This window comes from Pinus tabuliformis, chromosome 5_1, assembly GCF_031772625.1.
Source record: "Pinus tabuliformis cultivar Carrire ecotype Pingquan chromosome 5_1, CPIR1, whole genome shotgun sequence".
NCBI classification, from domain to species: domain Eukaryota; kingdom Viridiplantae; phylum Streptophyta; class Pinopsida; order Pinales; family Pinaceae; genus Pinus; species Pinus tabuliformis.
This window is the reverse complement of record NC_142305.1, coordinates 976448515-976471381: the sequence shown is the minus strand read 5'-3', so window position 1 is coordinate 976471381 and position 22867 is coordinate 976448515. Positions and strand designations below refer to the sequence as shown.

The 22867-nt window shown below is 37.2% G+C and overlaps 1 protein-coding gene across 1 annotated transcript in view; it reads right to left on the bottom strand.

The window, feature by feature from the left end:
• LOC149167997 (cholesterol 16,22-dihydroxylase CYP90G4-like) overlaps positions 1-21379 on the bottom strand; it is a 50357-nt gene extending 28978 nt beyond the window's left edge. Inside the window, exons 1-9 of the mRNA XM_089430661.1 lie at positions 21288-21379; positions 20786-21110; positions 20537-20689; positions 19770-20021; positions 19579-19671; positions 19386-19464; positions 19046-19152; positions 18565-18731; positions 17756-17818 (exon numbers count right to left, since the gene is read on the bottom strand). Coding sequence (XP_089286787.1) covers positions 17756-17818; positions 18565-18731; positions 19046-19152; positions 19386-19464; positions 19579-19671; positions 19770-20021; positions 20537-20689; positions 20786-21110; positions 21288-21379 — 1331 coding nt within the window. The remainder of the gene's footprint in view (positions 1-17755; positions 17819-18564; positions 18732-19045; positions 19153-19385; positions 19465-19578; positions 19672-19769; positions 20022-20536; positions 20690-20785; positions 21111-21287) is intronic.
• Between the last annotated feature and the right edge of the window lie 1488 nt (positions 21380-22867).

The window sequence follows — 22867 nt, the reverse complement described above, 5'->3', positions numbered from 1 at the left end:
ACATGAGTTAAATATATATGCATTTTAAAAAATGTGTAGCAATATTTTTATCATGGAGATTCACCTTTATTTTACCATGTAAATTCTTAACTTATAAATAATCTTTATTACAATATTATGACCTAATATCATATACTCAATATGGCACATGTTGATATACAATTTTAATTAATTAATTAATTTGAGATAAATTAATTAAAAGAGTATAACTAGTTTCGATATAAATCTTAATGCTTGATTTGTGAATACTATTATGGATGTTGTGACATATTCCATGGAGGTTAAATCTCGACCATCCATTTAATAACTAGCACCCATATAAATTAATGGCTTATGAATTCCCATAAGCATCCATCCATAATAACACCCATATAAATTAATGGATAGTAAATTCTCATAAGCATCAATCCATAATCAACATCAAAACACTTACTTTTGAAAGCCTTATTCTAAAATAGACTATAAATATAAAATATTGTCACATTTAAAATTATAATATTTACTTTATTTTTTGTTTACACTTTTAAAATATAATTAATTTTATTAAAATTAAGAAAAATAACATTATAAAGTACATTTATAATAATATTATTACAAATTAATAATTTAAAGGTTATTAATCTTAATTATAAATTTTTTTATTAAAAACATGTTTGATAAAGATACACATATTTTATTTTTATGAATTCTATTACTTCAAAACCTAGAAGTTACATTGAAATTACGAGATGGCACACCGGTCTTTCCTAGAAACTAGACCATAACCAAAATTGTACCCTTTGAAGTGACATAAGATATAAACATAAACTACCATAACTGCACTAATACAAGCCTATGCTACGATATTGGCTAATCTGACCATACACATAATCAAATACAAAAAGAAAATTGTTCACGCAGTCCATCAATAATCAAGGAAGTAACTCAAAATCTCTACTGTGATAGGGATGCTAAGTTTGTCGAGGGTCTAGAAGTTGTTGGAGGGATACTGAGAAGTTTTCTAATCCTTGGTAGCCTATAATCCATCATTTCCAACCTACAATCAAGGTGTCCATGCATATGATCCAAGGTTTGTAGCATGTCCCTCCTAAACTCTTGGTTGTCTAATAACATGTGTCCCAATAGGAACTTTATATACCAATGCAAATATGATTTTTGCATATATGTCATGTCCCTTCTCAAACACATTAGTAACAGGTTGGTACTACACAATTTTGCACATTTTTGACTAAGGAAGACGGCCCCACACTTTCGACTTAGGGACTGAGGGGCCAAATCGACTTTATTTAGCTGCCAGTGGAATGTGGGGGCCACCCACATAAGAGTTCGAATTAGCCATTCGATATGCTTGGAGGGAAAATCGAATGGGTGTATGGAGGGGCCCACATGAGGCTAAGGGGGGCCAAGGAGTTATAAAGAGAGATCAGCTCTCATCTTGTTTTCATTCTGAATATTTGACAAACAAGCTCACTCTTGTACGCTCTTCTGTTTAGTGAGTCTACCTGTTGTTTAGCCACAAGTCTTCCGCAGGGAAGATTCAACCTCTACTTCGGGGGACCCATCTATGCCCGCTCTAGGGAGGCTGTTCCATAGAGATTGCAGGAGTTTCTAGCAGCGATTCACATCTCAGCCAGCCACATAGAGGAATGGACTGCGTGTTTTCTGGGCAGTCCGAAATACGTAGGCGTTGATTTAAGCACCCAAGAGGCCGAAACTCCAAAGTTAAAATTAGAGAAATACCCTTCTGCGTTTTTCTGGGTTTTGTCCAAGGAGTTTAAGGCTGAAAGGGAAGAATTTTATGGGCAGGTTTTGGGCACTTTCCAGTGGACCGAAAGTTAGTAGATGTAGTTGAAGAGCATCTCCCAAGAGGCAGAAGATCCAAAGTCAAAATCAAAGAAATTTCCTTCTGGGTTTTTTTGGGTTTTGTTCAAGGAGTCTAAGGCTAAAAGGGAAAAACTTTATGGGTAGTTTTTGAGCACTTTCCAGCAGGCCGAAAGTTAGCAGATGTAGTTGGAGAGTAGCTCCTAAGAGGCCGAAAATCCAAAGTCAAAATCAGAGAAACTCCCTTTTTTATTTTTCTGGGTTTTGTCCAAGGAGTCTAAGGCTAAACGGGCAGGATTTTATGGGCAGTTTTTGGGCACTTTCCAATAGGCCGAAGTCAGTAGATCAACAGTTTACTAGGACAACGCAGAGCATAGTAGAGTAGCAGCTGAAAAACCCTATTTCCAGTTATTCTACCATCAGGGTTTGGTCTAGCTTGTCCTTGAGACAAGCCCAGGTGTACTACTCCATTTATATATTGTACTCATGCTCCCATATTTCATAATATATTGCCCGACAGTTCCAGTATTACAATGTTTCATGGGTGTTTACTAAATGCTTTTAATTTTCCACTGTTGCATTGTTTGTTTAATTGGTTTATAACTTAAATTCCTATTTAGGAACATTAAAAAATACTTGTTGGCTCTAGTGAGCCCTAGTATTGCACCAATAATGTAGCAACTCCCAAGGGCTCCTCAAATCAAATTATCAACTTGGGTTTCATGCAAAATTCGAGGTGACAGTGCTATATGCACGACATATAGAATTCCACTCATGTCACCCTCAGTTAAGACATTAAATCAAAAGTGTTCAGAGACCCTTCCTCCTACTAAATTAGAAGGAAAGCTTGATGATAAAGGTACAGTTGGAAATTTCTTCTAATTATGAAAGTAGAAATGTCATTGACTCAACTTGTAAATGCTAATTAACCAATTCATGAAAAGACAAAGGCTAATCTACTTGAAGAAAGAAAGCTACTTTATCTTGCATAATTCATCAAAATACCAAATCTACTTGTAGAAAGGAAGCTAATGTATCTTGCATAATTCATTAAACTACCAATCAGAATTGCATGTACCATCTACCTAGTCCACACTTGCTTGTAAATTAATAACCTACTTGCATCATACTTGTGATAAAGAAATTAACTCTAGTATGTTTTTGTAGTGAAGAAAATGAAGGGTTGGAGTGGAAGAGGAGCTTCCCCTGATCATAAAATCATAGTTGGGGGTCATTATTCATCTAGACCAAGTCAAAGTTGTAGTGGGGATCAAAATTGATGAAGGAAAGTGATGCTACAGGTTTTCTACAGATGATTGCTATAGGAGGCATGTAATGTTATAGGAGGGCATCCGAGTGGCTTTTGGAGGTAAAAATGATGTCTTGAGGGTATGGAGAGGTGGATGGAAGTTGAAGCAAATGGAAGGAGGTTGGTTTGATCCCCTATCAAAGCTCAGAACCTCTCATAGGCATGTCTTGCACTAGGATGAGTGCTCTTAGTGTACTAGGAAAAATGACTTATAAAACAGGGCTTTGGGACAAAATTTGGAGAGGGAAAGAGAAGATGAAGGAGATCAAGATGCAAGTGGTAAAGGTGCCCTTCCCTGTAGATCAACATAGCCCTGCAAACTACATGCATTCATTTATCAACAAACTGAGAGAACTTATGATGAAAAATTGTAGGTCTTAATCCTGTATAGAAATTACCTGCAAACGAATTCTTAAAAACAGAAAATAAAAAATGGCAACAACATAAAACATAAAATAGATATACGCAGAGATTTTAGATCTATTTTTCATTATATTCCTTTCAATGTTACAACACATATATATACATGTTCAAGCATTCATAAACCCCAATCCATTAACCCTGGATTAGAACATAACTGTATTTCCCTTTATCAAATCTATAAGATACCATGGGAAAAAAACCATCATGCCCAAAACCATGTGCAAAACCCATAGGTAGGTCCACCCACCTAATATAGGTTCTAAAAAAGAATTCTAGGGGTGCTACCTCGGACCCCGTGCAGGGGGGCTACCACCCCCCTACAAATCCCCTCGGGGCTAATTTATGCCATAACACTGATCTACTCACTAAATTGACTTCTAAGCTATAGAAAGAAAATGTAAAATAAGACAACTAATCACTAATATATTTCCAAGAAATCACAAACACAATATTTTTGAACTGTGGTTGTGAATTCTTCCACTCATTCGCCCACAAGAGAGCTGATATAGAGGTTGCAACCACAACTTTTTATAGATTAATCTCTACTAAAATGCAAGAAACTGTGGACTTAATGGAATCAAGAAGAAACATAAGTATAAAAAGAGGGACCAAAGCCTCTGGGTTGGGCCCAAACCCAAGGGTCTCAGCCCTCTAAAACTAACTCAGATGCAGCTTAAAATCCAACTTCTCATTATCAAAAAGTGTAGGTCTAATACATCACATAAAAGTTTAAAGTAACAATGTCAAGCTTGAAGCTCAATAGCTACACCTAGTTGAACAAAAACTTCAAATCCTAATGAGCTCTTCTTCTAGTTTATTTATACAAAAGGGTAGCTGAAGAAGCTCCCTTGAAAGTAGGAGTGGTTCCCTCCTTGATATCGAAAATGGTGGATCTTGTCCCTCTTGGTATTCACTTGGACTAGGAGTTACTCGGATGCCAATGGATTCAAATTGGTGAGAGAGGATATTGTGATCCCAATCTAATTTTAGGGAGTTAAGGATGTGGGAAAACCCCTAGATTATCTCCTAGTTGTCTCCATCAAGCCTTTGCATAGTAATAGCCTAAAAAATGCTTCATTTTCATGAAATTAAACCAAATTAGGCCACATACTATGAAAAACACCTTTTACTCCTCTTACTAAGCATAATATAACAAAAATTGTGAATTAATGTAAGAGAAGAATAGTTTTAAGGCTGGAGGATGGAATAATGGTCTTCAAAATGTACCTATTGATGGGACTCATCATCACCCCCTACTGAAGGTGTTGCTTATCCTCTGAGAAACACAGTCATCCATGTGAAGCTCTTTCATGGCCTTGGTGGCCTCCTTGACATCCCAAGGCTCCTTAGATGGTATGCCCTCTTGTAGGTAAAAACCTGGATTCCTTTCTGTCTCTGTCCACTCCCTCTACTCTTCTACTTCACCTCTTCCTTCTTATAAGCCTAGCAACAAGGGTGGACTGAGCTCAAGTCCTATCCATGTGATTTTCATTCTATGCATGATCCTCTTGTACAAGGGTGTTCTCTCCAACGCATTGCTTAGCCTTTCAGGAGAGTGATATTATATGATTTGTAGGATGTGGGGTAAGGCATGCCATCTTCTTTGGCAGGCTTGCAGAATTTATGTTCCCAACATCCTAAATTTGTCTTCAAATTGTAGAATGGCTTGCTCCTGGGTAGAAATGTATTTTGGTGCTAAAGTAGCATCATGGGAGATGAGGGTATGATTGCTAATAACATCCTTAGGGCTCACTATCTCTACTTTGATATATAATGGTTCCTTCTCCCCCTTTGTCATTACCGTTTTCACCTCCTCGGCTCTTGTTTCTTTGCAAGTCATCTAGGATGCTAAAGCCATTAGTTGCATATCCCCCAATCTTAAATTTGGATCCAAAAAATTTAGATTTGTCAATGTGAGATTGTGCATATAAAATTCAACTATTTTTTCCCTACCTTCCATGTTAGTTTGGTTGCAAAACTCAATGAATAGTATGTGGTCCTAAAAAGGAGAAGATCCATATTGCGCTAGATTTTTGATTTGGAACTGTAGCTACTGTTATTTGAGAAAGAGAGCATAAGGCTTTGATGGCTGCCTACATTGCAAGGCTTCCATAGAGAGACTTTCCATGGTGCCAAATTGTGTTTGTTTCTCCTACAACCTCTCTCTCAACCTAGCGTTTTTTGCCTGTATTTTCTCCTTCATCGAAGACTCCCTCATTCTCAAATCACTTAACTCTTTTCCCATTTCAATGACCTTCTCTTCCATGAGGCCTACATCCTCCACATTCTTAGATTTAGCAATTTTCATCCACCTGTGGGTTCTACCTCTCTCTATCTCCAACTCATAAAGGAGTGGGATTGCAATTTTTTTAGGGATAATCCTTCCTCCTTCAATGAATTTGTAGTAGGATCCCAAGCTAGGTTGTGGGATAGGTTCTTGAGCTCTTGTAGGTCTTTTCAAATAATCTTTGAGTTGGTGGATTGCTTTTGTAACTTTTTCTAGTGCTCTTGTAACCTCCCCTGTCCTGCCTGTAGCAGACTCTTCCTCTCCTATAGCAAACCCTGTCTCTCCTATAGCAAAACCTGATACTCCTATATATTCTTTTTTTCTTATTCCTTAAAGGAATATTGTGTCCTTAGCTTCTTGAAGGTGACAAACCTAGTGGTAGGCCTACTCACAGGTGCTATAGGTGACTTGGTTTTAGGTTTAGGAGGAGTGACCTCCTCAATCTTTCCTTCACTAGCTCCTATTTCTTCCTTTTTTCTTAGTGACTCATCAATAATTATAGGAACCTTTGTAAGAGTTTATGGCTTCCCTTACCTAATTCTGGTGCTCTTCCTAGTTCTGAAATACATTTGAATTGGTATTGATTGCTTCTGCTTGGGCTTGATAGGAGTGCCCAATGTAGCTAATGTTGCAGCTTCTTCTTGTTCAGTGTCTTCTGCTCCTTGGGGTTGAGAAGTCTCCTCATGAATTACTCTTTCTTCTCCTTTCTTCTCCCCCTCTTCTCCTTTCATCTGTGCTCCTCCTTCTTTTGTCTCTGCTACCTCTTTTTCCTCTATTTCCTTTCTCCTTCATCTGTTTTTTCTGCCTCTTCCTCCCTTGTCTTTGTTCCTTCTTCTTCCTATGTTTTTCCTTCTCTTCCTCCAATAATAGAGTCTACAGTCTCTCCTGGTGTGAGGTCATGTGTTTATATGAAAGTGTTCCTATCCATGTCCACAAATTCGTTCCATATGATAGGGATTCTCAAGTGGTTCAGAGCATCAACAATTGTCAACTTGATGATTCCATGGTCAACCAAATGCTAGTGTTTTCCTTCCCTCACCTATTATCTCACCTCCATGATTGACTATAGGAGGAAGTGAGGGACACTAAGTCTTTGAGAGAGAGAGGCGATTCTACCTTAAATTTCAGCTCTTAGAGCAGCCTCAAGTGGTAGGAATAAAACAAACTTAATATTCCTTCAAAATATATGTAGTTAAGGATATGGTAAGCCACCTCATCCCAAGGGTAAGGTAGAATTTCTCTTCTCACTCCATTCTTGTCTTATACAGGCTTCTCTTTTGAAAGGAAATTTTTTTCCTAGTTGTGACACTTGCTTGTCTTCTTTGCTCCACCTAATTCCTATAGGTAAGGTGGTCACTATGCTTATGGTTTTAGGGCTAAAAGAGATGGCCAACCATTTGAAAACAATTGTAGAATTGTGTTCCTCTTGAGAGTGTAATTTCATGGAAAATTCATGGGAAATATCATCATCATACCCCTTTAGCAACTCAAAGAAACCCAACCACTGGTGTCTTCTAAATATGTCAACTCCAGGAGGGTCTTGGTGAATTCTCTTGGTGTCTGAGGGATTCCTTTTGTAAAATCCTCCCCCCATTTCTTCTATATTACTCCTTGATGCTATTTATATGTGGAATTCAAAAAAATTCAAATAGTCTCAGTGGTAAAGTTCATGGTAGCAGTGAGGAAGAAGGGTGCTCAAATTGATATCAACCTAACTATTTTCTCTTCTCTTAACCGCAACAAAATTCAAAAACACCTCCTACTGATCAGTTGACTTCTATAGGATCTTAATTTCAAGTAGATTTCTCATGCAATTGGGTGTAAAAACAATGAAGGAGGGTGTCACTTACTTCTTGTTAGAGAAATTTTGGGTGTCCATGAAGGTTTTGAGGCAATATAGAGCCACTTTGACTCCTTTTTCTCCTCCTGACTTCTCTTGTAGCTCCTATCAGCCCTCCTGTAGCAATTGCAAGTCTGCCTATAGCTTTCACCTGTAACACTTGTAGACATGATTCAAAACTCGTCAATGGAACCCTAGGTTGCTTGATGCACTAGCTCATCCTTCCACTACCTATTTTGGAATGAGTGATGATGCAAATGAAGTCAAGACATCACTTAATATCCTCGTTTGGTTAAAATATTGGAGTTCTCTAGTGACTTGGCGTTAACAGGAGTTTCCTCTTTTGGACCATTGTCCCCACTAACTATAATCATTTCTCTCTCCTCGTGATTATCACTCCACTCTTCGAGGACACCACTTCGTTTTGAGTTTACATTTCCACATTGCATGGCTGACTTAACTCACACTTGAGTTTACTATCGACACTGCCAAGTTCACTCGCCACGTCCAACCTATTAAAACACATTTTCTCACTCAAAAGACATTTTAGTCATTCCATGCATAGGGAGGAGGTTAGGGTATCCATACTTGAGTCTACCTGTGGATCGAACTAATGCAGAGGTTTGCATGCTCGAGTTGGACCATATATTATTATGATCAAGGGAGTTGACTCTTTAACTTATTTCCTTTGCATGTCTTCATTCTTGATGATGTCTTGAATATTTCTTTTGATGTGTGTGTGCAGGAGATTCTTATGATGTCGAAGATGTTTTTGTTGGTGGAAATCCTCCCTGAGAATGAGGTGTCTCTTCATGTATGCAAACAAAACTTCATCATCCCTTCTGGTGGTGGAAAAAAAGAATATCAATGATTGTTGTTGTGGTTGAACAGGCTGCTCAGGAGGAGTTTCTTCTTGTAGCAGTCTTTTGATCTCCCCTTGAAATCTTCATTTTGCATGAGGGAGATGAGGGAAATGAGGATAGGGTTAGATTCATGAAGGAGTAGTGTAGACATTGTAGAAATAGAAAATAGTAGCTTCTGTGTGATTTTTTAAAGGTAATACAAAGGGGAGAATTTGAGAATTGTTTTGGTGAAATGGAGTGGATGGGTGATGGAAAAATCATAGGAGGACCCTCTTTATCATTTCTCAGTGTCATAATGGCCTTTTGGGTTGTTCTCCTCCATGGATCTCCCTCCTGTAGCTCCACACACTCCTCTTATAGCATTACAAGACCTCTTGTAGCAATACATGTTCTTCCTATAACATCTCAGAGAAGAGTTTAACTATGAATTTCTTGATGATGCGATGGTGGAGAGAGAAGGTAATATGAATGGAGAGGATGGCTATGAGGTGTATGGATGGAGGGATGGATGATACCTTATATGTTTTTTACTATAGCCATGAAATATGCCACTGTGTACAATTCTACAAAACAAGAGAAAGGTTAGCAGGCATGATATACGCTTCTTCCTTTTTCTTCTTTTCCTCTCTTTTGTTTTTATTTTTTCTTTTTTTTGAGACACACATGCTTCCTCAAAGGAGGTTTTCAACCTGCATGCCTACCCCAGGTGCCTCAAAGGAGGTTTTCACCCAGGGATATTTATTATTTTTTCTTTTCCTCTTTTTGCTCCTGGGTTGCCTCAGAGAGGTTTTCAACCTTGGAATTAGCCTCATATGCCTCATAGAGTTTTTCCTCCTGGCCTTTTTATTTATTTATTTTTTCAAATTTATAGGAATGTTGCGGACTAGAAGCTATGAAACTCCCATTCACATTTAATTCTTTGCTGAATGAACTGATAAATTCTTCCTTGGACAGAGGTCTTCTACATAGCTTCAATCTATAACCATTTACAAGTAAGGGAATGCCTTCCTCATCAATGGTTTTGGATTTGTACAGATCCATTTTCATGACACTTTTCTACTAGGGACGAACCCAACCATCTTTTCATTAGCTTCTCTTTAAAATATATCAACCTAGAATCATATAACAAGGTCGAATCCCCTTCTTGAAAAGTCTTTTCTTGGATATGCTTGTCATGCCAAACCTTCTTTTTTCAGTTGTATGACTTTAGTGTGTAGGAGATCTTGCATTATGAACTCATCTATGCCATTCAGTTGGAGTGGCCTTTCTTGTTGTGTTGTAGTGGCATCTAAGTCCAACTAAGCTACCATTCTCAAAGTGTTATATTCAAGCTCAATAGAGAGCAAAGCCTTCTTCCCATAAACCAAGTCATACGGAGTGAATCTAGTGGTGTTTAGGCCCAAGTGCCCTCTACTAGTCTCTTTGCCAAATCTTTCCTACTACTGCTAACAACCTTGATGAGGATTCCCTCCAATGCTCTATTTGTGACCTCTACTTGCCCATTTTCTTAAGGGTGATAGGCAGTGGATGTATTGTGCTTGATATGGTGCTGCCTCATGATATATTCAATCAAATTGGATGTGAATTGTGCTCCTTGATCAATGACTACATCCCTTTGATACCAAACTTGTAGAAGATGTTTTATCTTAAAAATTAGGCCACTTTTTACTCAATTGCTGCTTTGACTTCCTTTGTCTCAGCCCACTTTGTAAAGTAATTAGTACACACAATGATGTACTTTTTTTGTCCTGATGGTGGATCGATTGGCCCAATGAAATCCATGCCCCACTTGTCAAATGGCTCTAAGGCCACTTGAGGTTTTATGGGCATTTTCATCCCTGGGTGTGGGTTTTCCCATCCTTTGAAACTAATCACATATAGTGGTGTATCTCCTTTCATCTTGATGTAAAGTGGGCCAATAGTAACGAGTCTGTAAAACTTTAAAGGTTGTCCTTTTTGCAGGAAAATGACCTCCATAAGGTCCATGATGACAGGCATAGAGGATGTCAAATACCTCTTCTTCTCTTACACATGTCCTCAAGATTTCATTTGGTCCCAATCTAAAGGGATTTCCCCCAATCCAAGTCAAAGGGGATATTTCCTTACAATCTTGCTTTTCTCCATAACATCCATTAAGAATACATGATCAAGGGTACAATTGGCTCTCTTATAACTAAGTTTAAATCTCTCCTCATAGTCTTCTAGGGATTAAGAATAAAGGATCAAGGGTACAGTTGGCTGTCTTATAACTAAGTTTAAATCTCTCCTCATAGTCTTCTAGGGATTCTTCAGGTCCAAGAGTCATCCTAAAGATTTATTCCTTTATTTATTTGGACCTACAGTAGTCCCTGTACTTGCTATTGAAGGCATGTTTCATTTGGTCTCAGGTAGTGATGCTAACCCCAGGAAGACCCATAAACCATCTCAAGGCTGAATCTTTAAGGGTAAAGGGGAATAACTTTAGCTTCTTCTCATCAGAGGCATAGTCATAGGTCCTACAGACATTAACAAATTCAAACATGAAGGTGTTAGGATCCTTAGAGGTGAAGCCATGGAAATGTGGAAGACAATTATAGATTATGTTCTTCATTATAGCCTCTCCATTGGTCTCTCTGATAGGGAAAACATCATTGTCCATGTTTTCAACCATATTTGCATAGGTGAAGTGGGTTCTTCTTCTTCTCCAACAGGTTCTTCAAAAATTTCAGGTTGCTCACTTAGAGGGCCTTCTAACTCCCTTGTAGTGAGAGAGGGAAGCTCAGTGTCACTGAAGAAGAGTGAAGGTTGATTGTTTGAGGGTGTGGGGGATTTTGGTAAGAAATTTCCTCGACTATCCCTACTCCCACGAGGCATGAAAGAAATATTTTTGATTCTTTTTTTTTTACTTTTTCAAAAATTGTATGCAAAACAAAAAACAATGCTTAAGCATAAACAAAATATGCTTAGACACCTCCCCAGTGACGACGCAAAAAAGTGGTGAGCCCTGGTATTGCACCAAGAATATTGCAACTCCCAAGGGCTCCTAAACTCAAATTATCAATCCACGGTTTGTACAAACTTCGAGGTGATAGTGTTATATGCACAACATATACGATTCCACTCATGCCACCATCAGTTATGACATTAGATCAAAAGTGCTTAGAGGCCATTGCTCCTACTGAATTAGAATGAAATCTTGTTGATAAAGGTACAATTGGAAATTTCTTCTAGCTATGAAAGTAGAAATGCCATTGACTCAACTTGTAAATTCTAACTAATCAATTCATGAAAGGACAAAGGCTAATCTACTTGCAGAAAGAAAGTTATTTTATCTTGCATAATTCATCAAACTACCAAATCTACTTGCAGAAAGGAAGCTAATTTATCTTGCATAATTCATCAAACTACCAATCATAATTGCATGTACCATCTACCTAGTTCACACTTGCTTGTAAATCAGTAACCTACTTGCATCATACTTGTGATAAAGAAACTAACTCTACTCTATTTTTGTAGTGAAGAAAAGGAAGGGTTGGAGTGGCCTAGGAGCTTCCCTTAATCATAAAATCATAGTTGGGGGTCATTATTCATCTAGACTAAGTCAAAGTTGCAGTGGGGATCAAAATTGATGAAGGAAAGTGATGTTACAGGTTTGTTACAGGCAATTGCTACAAGAGGCCTGTAATGCTACAGGAGGGAATCTGAGTGGCTTTTGGAGGTGAAAATGATGTCTTGAGGGTATGGAGAGGTGGATGGAAGTTGAAGCAAATGGAGGAAGGTTGGTTTCAGCGCTTAGCCAAGCTTAAGACCTCTTAGAGGCTTGTCTTGCACTAGGATGAGTGCTCTCAGTGTACTAGGCAAAATGACTTATAAAATAGGGTTTTGGGACAAAATTTGGAGATGGAAAGAGAAGATGAAGGAGCTCAAGATGGAAGTGGTAAGAGTATCATTCCCTGTAGATCATCACAACCCTGAAATAAATCACATATATGCATCCATTTATCATTAACAAAATGAGATAACTTATGATGGAAAAGATGAGTTGAATTTAAATAACATCTAATTTATGCCATAACACTGATATACTCACTAAAATGACTTCTAAGCTACAGAAAGAAAATGTAAAACAAGAAAACTAACACTAATCTATTTCCAAGAAATCATAAAAACAATATTTTTGGATTGTGGTTGTGAATCCTTCCACTCATTCTCCCACAAGAGAGGTGATATAGAGGTTGTAACCATAGGTTTTTATAGATTAATCTCTACTGAAATGCAAGAAACTATGAAATTCTTGGAATCAAGAACAAACATAAGTATAAAAAGAGGGACCAAAGCCTCTGGGTTGGGCCCAAAACCAAGGGTTTCAGCCCTCTGAAAATAACTCAGATGAAATTTAAAATCCAACTTCTCATTATCAAAAAGTGCATGTCTAGTACATCACATAAAAGTTTAAAGTAACAATGTCAAGCTTGAAGCTCAATAGCTACACCTAGATGAACAAAAACTTTGAATCCTAGTGAGCTCTTCTTCTAGTTTATTTATACAAAAGGCTAGCTGAAACAACTCCCTTGAAAGTATGAGTGATTCCCTCCTTGATCTAGAAATGGTGGATCTTGTCCCTCTTGGTCTTCACTTGTGAGAGAGGATATTGTGATCCCAAGACGATTTTAAGGAGCTAAGGAGGTGGTCAAACCCCCTGGATTCTCTCCTAGTTGTATCCATCAAGCCCCTGCATAGTAATAGCCTAAAAAATGCTTCATTTTCCTACAATTAAATGACAGTAGGCCACATACTATGACAAACACCTTATACTCATCTTACTAAGCATAATATAACAAAAAATGTGAATTAATGTAAGAGAATGATAATTTTAAGGCCGGACGATGGCATAATTATCTTCAAAAAGTACCCATTGATGGGACTCATCAGGCTCTGCCTCGTTTATGCCCTGTGTCAGGGATCCAACTTGTCCACTCCTCCATCACTTGAGAATTTGAGAGGGAAGTTATTTGAGATGAGGCTTCCCCTTTAGATCGAGTTAATCATTTCTACACATGCATGTAGGAACATACTCCCCATAGCTCATTGCAAATCCTACTACTCTGTTATGTCACCATGAGTTTCCTTTGTGGTCTCACTCCTCATAGTAGGTGTCTCCCCTCCTCACTTGACCTTTTTCCCTCAACATACTTAATACAACCCTTAATTCTTGAAATAGAAGAGAAATTATGTACTATACAAGGAGGGTTTTTTTGGTAGTAGGGCACCATGATGAGAAGGACAAATGTTGGTTAGCTTTGCTTCCTAGCATGTGTCCCTACACACTTCTAAACACCAAATTTCCATTGGACCACTAGGCCTCTCATTCCACCAACCCAAATTCAATCCCCTTTCCAAGGAAGGACAATGAGACCACAACCTAACCCATGAAGATTTAGAGAGATAGATGCACTCTGGCATCAACCCACACCATAAAGAGGTCTTCATGATGCTAATCACCCCCAGTACACACCCACCACAATACACGCCTCCCTTTTTCCAGTAAACACACCAAGAAAATCCAACTCTGTGTGCTCTCAACAAGGTTGCAGCAACATACAAACAATATAAAAATTCAAGACTAATTGGTACAAAAGATATTACAACAATGATAGAACCATAGCCTATCCTCAAACATCTACTCCTTAATAAATAAATTCCAAGCCAAAATTCAAGACTAATTCATACACGAGATTACAACAAGGATAGAACCATAGCCTATCCTCAAACATCTACTCCTTACTAAATAAATTCCAAGCCAAATTTGTTAGGCCCCTATACTACTAGTGTAACCCCTTATTGTTATTAGTGCAACCCACTTATTATATTAATGTACCCATGTAGTGCCCATATTGTTACTATTGTGCCCCATAGAAGCCCACTATTGTTATTATTGTGCCCTTACATTATTATTGTTATGTCGGCTCTGATTATGTTATAACCCTTAGACTCCTATATATAGAAAGGATGTCTTTTCATTTGTATCATCGAAGAATTGTTCATTTATGTAATGTAAAGGAGGTTGCCCCCTCGAAGAGGTTGAATTCTAAGGCGTTGATCTATCTTTTCTATCTTTTCCTGAGCTTGGTTTCATAACATTTGGTATCAGAGCTTTGGATTCTAGGGTTTCGCTGCTCCAAACAGGTCATCGTGGCATTTTCGCTATAACTTTTTTTCTGTGACGTTTCAGAAGTCGCAAAAAAAACCCATTTGAGAAGAAATCACGCTGAACCTTGGGTCCGAATTTCAGAGCTTTTCGCGCAATATTTTCGGAGATATGATTTGAGGACGTTGGTCTTTTTGCAGACTCATGAATTACATTCAAAACAGGTGACCTGGGGAAATCGTCATAACTTTCTCTCTCAGGATCGGATTGAAATATTGTAAGAAGGTACAGAAAGAGCACAGACTGTAGTTTCTTGTATACATTTTTCAGATCCAAAGGTCGAAACAGTGACACGTGGCACTTCATACAAGTTCGCTCTTCTGGAAAGGTCTATAATCAGGTCATCTTGGGAGATTGTGCATAACTCTTTCTTAGAGAATCCAATTTGGATCAGACTAGTGGCATTGGAAAGAGGACACAGAGGGCTACTATAGGTCGCAATTTCAGAACTTAAAGATCTGAAAGTACAGAGTTATATTCGTTTCAAGGTCGAGCTCCTAAAATCAAGAAAAAGCAAGATGAGGAAGTTTGATGGCAAGGATCCGGTAAATTGGATACTTCAGATGGAGCAATATTTTGATCTACATGGTGTAAAACTGTTACAAAAGGTATGTATTGCATCTTCATATTTAGAACCAGATCAATTTTTATGGTACGAAGGGCTTTGTTCTCATAAACAACTTGTTATGTGGTCAATTTTCACGGAGGAAATGATAACACATTATGAGGATACAAAGAGCAACACCTTCTTTAGAGCAACACCACAACAATTGGAAAGAGTAAAAGGGCTTTGTGACATAGTGGAAAGCAAAATTATGGAAACCAGGAAGCGTACCCTTCACAACTATAAAGATGGAAGTGTTGTTTCTCCTAGCCTTCCACAACCTACAAGGGTTACACCACAACAATTAGAGGAAAAAAGAGAAAAAGGGCTTTGTTACAATTGTGATAGCAAATGCACTAAAGGTCATAAGTGTGCTGAGAAGAAATTATTTTACATAGAATATGAAGAGGAGGAAGAAAAGGATCAAGAAACATCAAAAGAAGAAGATATATGTCAGGACCCCACCGCAGAGAAAGAAGAAATGAATCAGACCATATCTTGTAAAGCATTGGCAAGAATTACCACTCCTCAAACTCTCAAGATAGAAGGACATATCAAGAAGAAAAAGGTGCAAGAACTGAAAGATCAAATCGAGAAAGAAGAAATGAATCCAACCATATCTTGTAATTCATTGTTCGAAATTACCACTCCTCAAACTATCAAGATAGAAGGACATATCAAGAAAAAAAATGTTCGAGAAGTGAAAGATCACATAGAGCATCAAGAAATGAATCCGACCATATCTTGTAAAGGATTGGAAGAAATTACCACTCCTCAAACTCTAGAGATAGAAGGACATATCAAGAAGAAAAAGGTTCAAGCAGTGAAAGATCACATCGAGCATCAACAACAAGTTCTCCAACTTTTAAAGGATAACGCCACTTCAGTGCAAAATCAAACGAAACAATAGGTAGATCAACATCATATTGAAAAATGTTTTGATGTAGGTGATTGGGTATTTTTATTGCTACATCTCAAGCAAGCTATTTATGAGAAGGAAATGTTGGCAATACTACATGCACTTAAAAAATGGCGACCTTACCGAATGGGAAGACTCTTCAAGGATGAGGATGTGGAAGCATTGTTTTGTGCTATTTCTATTATCCAACCAGATTGGATAAATGAAGCAAGGGATGAATGGAAGAATGACAAAGAAGTATGGCCACTTATTCAAAAGTTGCAAAAAATCCCAATTCAAACAATATTGCCAGAAATTGAAGAGGAAGGAAAAATCATATTGGAACTTGGAGCAGTCACAGATACAAGAACCCGACAGCTACGAAATCGATCAATTTCAGAGATCTCATCAAGTGGAAGAACTTACCCGCTGAAGATTCCACATGGGAGGACAAGAATTTTATATAGAAGCATCAAGAACTACTCAAGCATTGAGGACAATGCTTTTTGAAGGAGAGGGGCATGTTAGGCCCCTATACTACTAGTGTAACCCCTTATTGTTATTAGTGCAACCCACTTATTATATTGATGTACCCATGTAGTGCCCATATTGTTACTATTGTGCCCCATAGAAGCCCACTATTGTTATTATTGTGCCCTTACATTATTATTGTTATGTCGGCTCTGATTATGTTATGACCCCTTAGACTCCTATATATAGAGAGGAGGTCTTTTCATTTGTATCATCGAAGAATTGTTCATTTATGTAATGTAAATGAGGTTGCCCGAGCTGAATTCTAAGGCGTTGATCTATCTTTTCCATCTTCTCCTGAGCTGGTTTCATAACAAAATTCCCTTCAAGCTCTTCAACTTTCTCCACTTCCAACTCAAGAATAGAGAAACAATACAAATATAGCAATGCACATACATCAACACTAGCAAGATCCACTTGAAAAATAGTGGACTACTGCAGAATTCTTTCAAATTCAATAGACAAAAAGAAGACCATGTAATATGATAGATTTTACTTGGAAAGATGGTTGAAGCTTTCCTCCTTTGTTTTCTACTACTGCTAGAAGGAATTATAAAGATTTTTGCCTTCTCTAAGTATAGATATGGAAGACTACCCTTCACACCTGTGACCTCCCATTTGCAGAAGACTCGAATTTACCCTTGCCCCCCAATGAGATTTGAATCTCAATTCTTTGTAACTCATGTCTAATTCCATTCCTCCCTGTTCTTAACATTCCCTTGCCAAATTTCCTATACTAGGTCTTGAGAGATTAAACACACACTTTCCCCAACATTCTAGGTTGTTGAGCCTTGCTCATGAATTAAACTCTCCATGTAGACCATAATTTCCACCTTTAGCTTTATAACGGGTGCAACACCACTCCTTACTCACCATCCTTGCATAAAGATGTAATTGTGTGCCTTATTGAAATGCCTTATAGTGTTTGCACCTACAAAAAAATAAACTCGTGTCCCCCATCTTAATGATCTAATGAGACAATGGTGATCTACCCCTCCTTTCCATATTCATCATCCCCATCCTCCTTTCCATATTCATCATCCCCATCATCCCATCTAGAGATGATAAAAATAAACATTAACTCACAACATAAACCTTAAAATTGTAATCCATTCATATCGAAGACATTGTAATCCTTATTATTAAATTGCAGATTTTTTTAAGTCAGCACAAACTACATACATGAGATACACCAAAATTACACATAATAAAAATACAATACATTCTTATTAAACGAATACATTCATATCAAGCACATGGTAAAAAAATATTTTTCACCCCAACGCCGACTACCCCATTACATACCCAAACTTACATAATAAAAATACAATCCATCCTTATCCAAACGTCACATCATATCTATGGAGAGTAAATAGCATTTTTACCTCCCATTACATAAACCAAACTAACACATATAAGTATATTCACTGCGAAGTTCTACTTTCACAAACTAACACAAACCAAAGTAGGAATATTTTCACCACCCATTACAGACGCCAAACCAACACAAAATAACTCTGAAATATAGTACAGCAATTAGTACTTCCGCTGTCATTAGTACTTCCACTGTTTTATAGTTCATCAACATGGACGAGAAGATTCCATTCGCTTAGTCAGGTTGATTGGATAACCATTTTGAAAGAGCACAACCGGACAGCGGACTATTGCTTCTTTGCATCCATATGCTTGCTCCCATCTGCCATGAAATTTTTACAATAAATATTACATCTCTCAAAAGATAACACATTCGTTCACCAATAGCACTTCATAATTCATGAATATGAATTAGACTCAGGCGTACCTGAATTTTGTGACGAGATGATGCAGAAACACTCCCATTTCCAGTTTGGCTAATTCCGATCCCAAGCAATATCTAAGCCCTCCTCCAAAAGCTTGAAAATGATTTCCATTCCACGTACTTTTCTGGTTAGATGACAAGAACCAATATAGTGGTGAGTTCCATGTGAACTAACATAATATAGTGGTGAGTTCATAAATAGAATTAGATACATTTTCTGACGGTACTCACAGAATTTTGAAATGAACTAAAATAATGATTTTCTGATTCAGTATACAAATAATATTATAGATTTCTTGAAAACGGTATACAAATAATATTATAGTATGTAAATCATGAGATTTAATGATATATTAGGTAAATCATAAATAAGATTCAGTTTAAAATCCATGAAATTGAAAAAGATTCAGGTTAAAGTCCATGATAAGTCAAGCTAAAAAAACATTATAGATTTATATAGGTTTTGTTGATAAATATGACCCACCTGCCATCTCCATGGATTAAAAGATAAGGGGTCAAAATGTATAGATGGGTCAAGATTCACGGCTGTAGTACATGCAACCACCTTCCAACCCTTTGGAACGCGATATCCTGTAAATCATTCATTCCGGGGATCATTAAGTCGATTGCTGATCGGATGGACATGGGCGCCATCAATTTTTTGATTGCACCCATATCCTTCTGATTCCTGAATGTTTGGGGAATCAGCAATCTATAATCTCAGAAGTTGAAAAACAAATCATGCTTTTTTCTATTTTGTTCATTTCTAAATTAATCTAGTTCTTATGAATTCAAAATCATCGTTTCATAATGAAAATTCTAACCTTTGATTTCTGTTTCCTGTATGCATTCCCGATACAAAAAGGGACCTATATTTGATAGGCGCAAAGTCTCTTTTATTACCTGCTCAGTTTCAAATTGGCGCGTTGTGTTATGACCGTTTCACAGTTAAAATTGCATTTTCTCCACGAAATATATAACAAGCAAATAAATATATTTATGAGAATAGATGGTTACATTTCGTGTGAAAGCCATCGATTTATAATCCTTCCATGTTAAATACACCTCTCCTTTTCTCCTTTTCTCCCGGAGGATGGCTTCATGTTCTTCCTGTTACGTTGATGAACGTTAGTATCTTATGAATCGCGGTCATCTTAAAAACATATAACAGGATTGGTCTGTTATTGATGTAGATTGTAAGTTATTACCCTCAATTCGTGAAGAGCTCTGGGTGTTTCTGTGAGGTATTTGACAGCCATAGTCATTGCTATTGAGGTGGTGTCATATCCAGCAAACAGAAAACCAAACACGAAATCCAAAACGACTTCATCGTTAAATTGCTCCTTGTCTTCATCAGCCATCTCTAGTACTTGGTCCATCAAATCTTTCTTCACACTTCTTTTCTCCTTTCTACGTTCCGAAATAACATTTTTCAGAGCACTTAATACTTCTTCTCGTCCCTGCACAGCGCAATGCAAGATCTGTATCAAGCAGATTATAAATTTCTATGTTTATATGTACGATCTTATGGGTAAACTGAATTAGGAGTGAGGAAATTATATGTAGACTTTTTAATATTTTGTAAATACAACAAATAATGAGCTAGTAATTATGTTAACTGTGCATCCACTTCACTCTTATTCCTCAAATTTTCAAAATGTTCCAAAATCAATCTCTCTCACACACAAAATATATATATCTTACGTGACTTAAACAGGGTCATGCAGTAATCTTTGACACAAGCTAGCATATCACCAACAGTAAATGAAACGTGGTGAAACTAGGTTAAGTAGCAACTTTTACAGATGAAACGTGGAGAAACTAGGTTAAGTAGCAACTTTTACTGACCAGGCAAGCCCCAAGCTCCACTTGACTAGTTAGAAATCATATTATGTACTATGGAGAGAACCGATGCAAGAATGTTTCTGAGAAAGCAAAACATAAGAGAATTCAAGTGAATTGTATTAGTTCAAACCTTCAAACAGTTGCTATAAGTTGTGCCTGGAAGTCTGATTGGTAAGGAAAAAAGTCCTGCCATAAAATGTGAGTAACTCTTGAGGAGGTCTTGAGATTGAGCAGTTCTAGAATCCATGCTAATGAATTGTTTCATCAGCATATTGAATGTTATCTGTGGAAAAACATGAGCAAATCTCATAATTGTGAGCAGAGTCATCCAATTCATTTATGTTGAGGGGACAAATAATATATAGATGATAAGATTCACCTTGGCAACTTCCTCCTTCAATTGGATAATATTACCCTCCTCCCATGTGTCCAGGCTTTCTATGACTTGCTTTTCCACATCTGGTAGCAGATTGGCCTTGAGATTTTCTATGCCCACGAGAGTCAAACCTAGTTTTCTCAATTTTAGGTGCATGGGGCCGTGGATTTCGACGATATTATTCTTCCCTAGAATGCTCACGAATGCATCTGGATAAGCGGTCTTGAACAGCCGTCCTTCGTTTTGGAAAACAAATTGGTTTGTTTCCACGCTAGCACTTATGATGGTAGGCTGCCCAAATATGTGGGTTTTGAAAACGTCTCCATACCTGGGTTTTCATCAATTCTAAGAAATGTAATATTCATTGTATCTAACATGCATAGCACCATCAATAAATCAATTGAAAAAAATGCCGTGGGTGCAATTGCAGGACTATAGTATTGCGGTAGTCAAAATGCCGTGGGTGCAATTGCAGGACTATAGTATTGCGGTAGTGATTTGATACCTTGACATTCTTTTGTGAAGGAAGGGACCAACATTAGAGGACTTGAATGGAGAAAGATATTCAAGAGTTTCTCCAATGAATGGCAATCCCATGCTGCCAGGGGGTAGCACTAATTTTTCTCCAGGATTTCCTTCACAAACCTTCCCATTTTTTGACATGAACCAAACTGCAAAAGCTGCAACTGCCATCCCGGCTGCTATCACTGCTCCCAACCACATCATATTGATAGTTACTCAGATATAATCAATTTAAGTGGAGTGCTACGAGTTGGACTCTAGCAATAATATTGTTCACTACTTAATAGTTATAGCTCTGCAAATGAATGATTCGGGTGTATAGCTCTGCAAATGAATGATTCGGGTGTAGGTCATAACGGATTGAGATGGGTATTTATGGAGAGAGACATTGGATTTATAAGAATATTTTAGTGGGCTTGACTTCAGTTTTATGTCAACCATGCAATGTACCTGTCAGTATGGGTTGCTTGAGAAAAAAGACAGTACATTTTCAACCGTCCAAACGCGGAGTTGACATTGACAGGAAGATGTTTGGAAACACAGATCTGAGTCTTTCTTATCTAAATTTCCAATTCATAGAGCATATATCATAATAGTTTTCTAATTTTGTCTTGAATTTTAAAATCTGATTTCTGTCAGAATTTTTATTTATTGAAAAGTTATGAGTCATTAATTTCACCTTACATTAAACTATAATTATCATAATAAAATTGTTACTTGTACACAATCCTGAACTTCAATTATCATAATAAAATTATAGTTATAGGTTTTATAATCCTTATCTATAATATAATTTTCCTTTTATGATAACTAATTTTTCTCATATTTAAGACCATAAAGTCGATAAGTGGATCCCTTATTTGAAATGAAGATACAAACTTGGTTTGCAAGTGACAAACAATTAAAATGCGGTGCATGCAGAATTTGTGGGATTTTGCTCGATCTCTGCTGCTACTGCGCGTGGCTTGCACTTACGTCTTCCTTCTCGATACACGCTGCACAACACGTCCACGTTCCCTCTTTTGCTTCCGAACTCACCAATATGCTCTTATTTCTGTTACAACTGTCAGCTACATAGTTTTCTTGTAATGCGTTCAGTCAGTAAATGGCTTGAAGGGATTCTGTGTCCTAATTCTCTTCTTCGAGGAAAGTACATGTAACCTTCGGTTGACTTCCCTTCAATATACTCTGTTTTCCATGAATATCCAATTAAATTTTCTTTGGTGTGACAGTATATTTTTAAAGATTGTCAATGAAGTTTACAATTGTAATATATTATAATATAATATGCATATAGATATAGAGAGAGTGTAATGTACGTTTTAAAAAGTGGAGATATATTTTTATATTATTTTAATAGTAATTTTATAAATTATATATATATTTTTGTTAATTTGTATTATTTTTGAAAAATTATAAAAATGGTTTTTTTATTGGTTATTATAAGGGAAATCAATCAGTAGAATGTTTATAGACTTTCTGAATATCAATTTTTTATTTTGGTATATAGAGGAATTGGTGAATTCATGTACCTCCCAACATATGACTAACACAGCTAGTTAG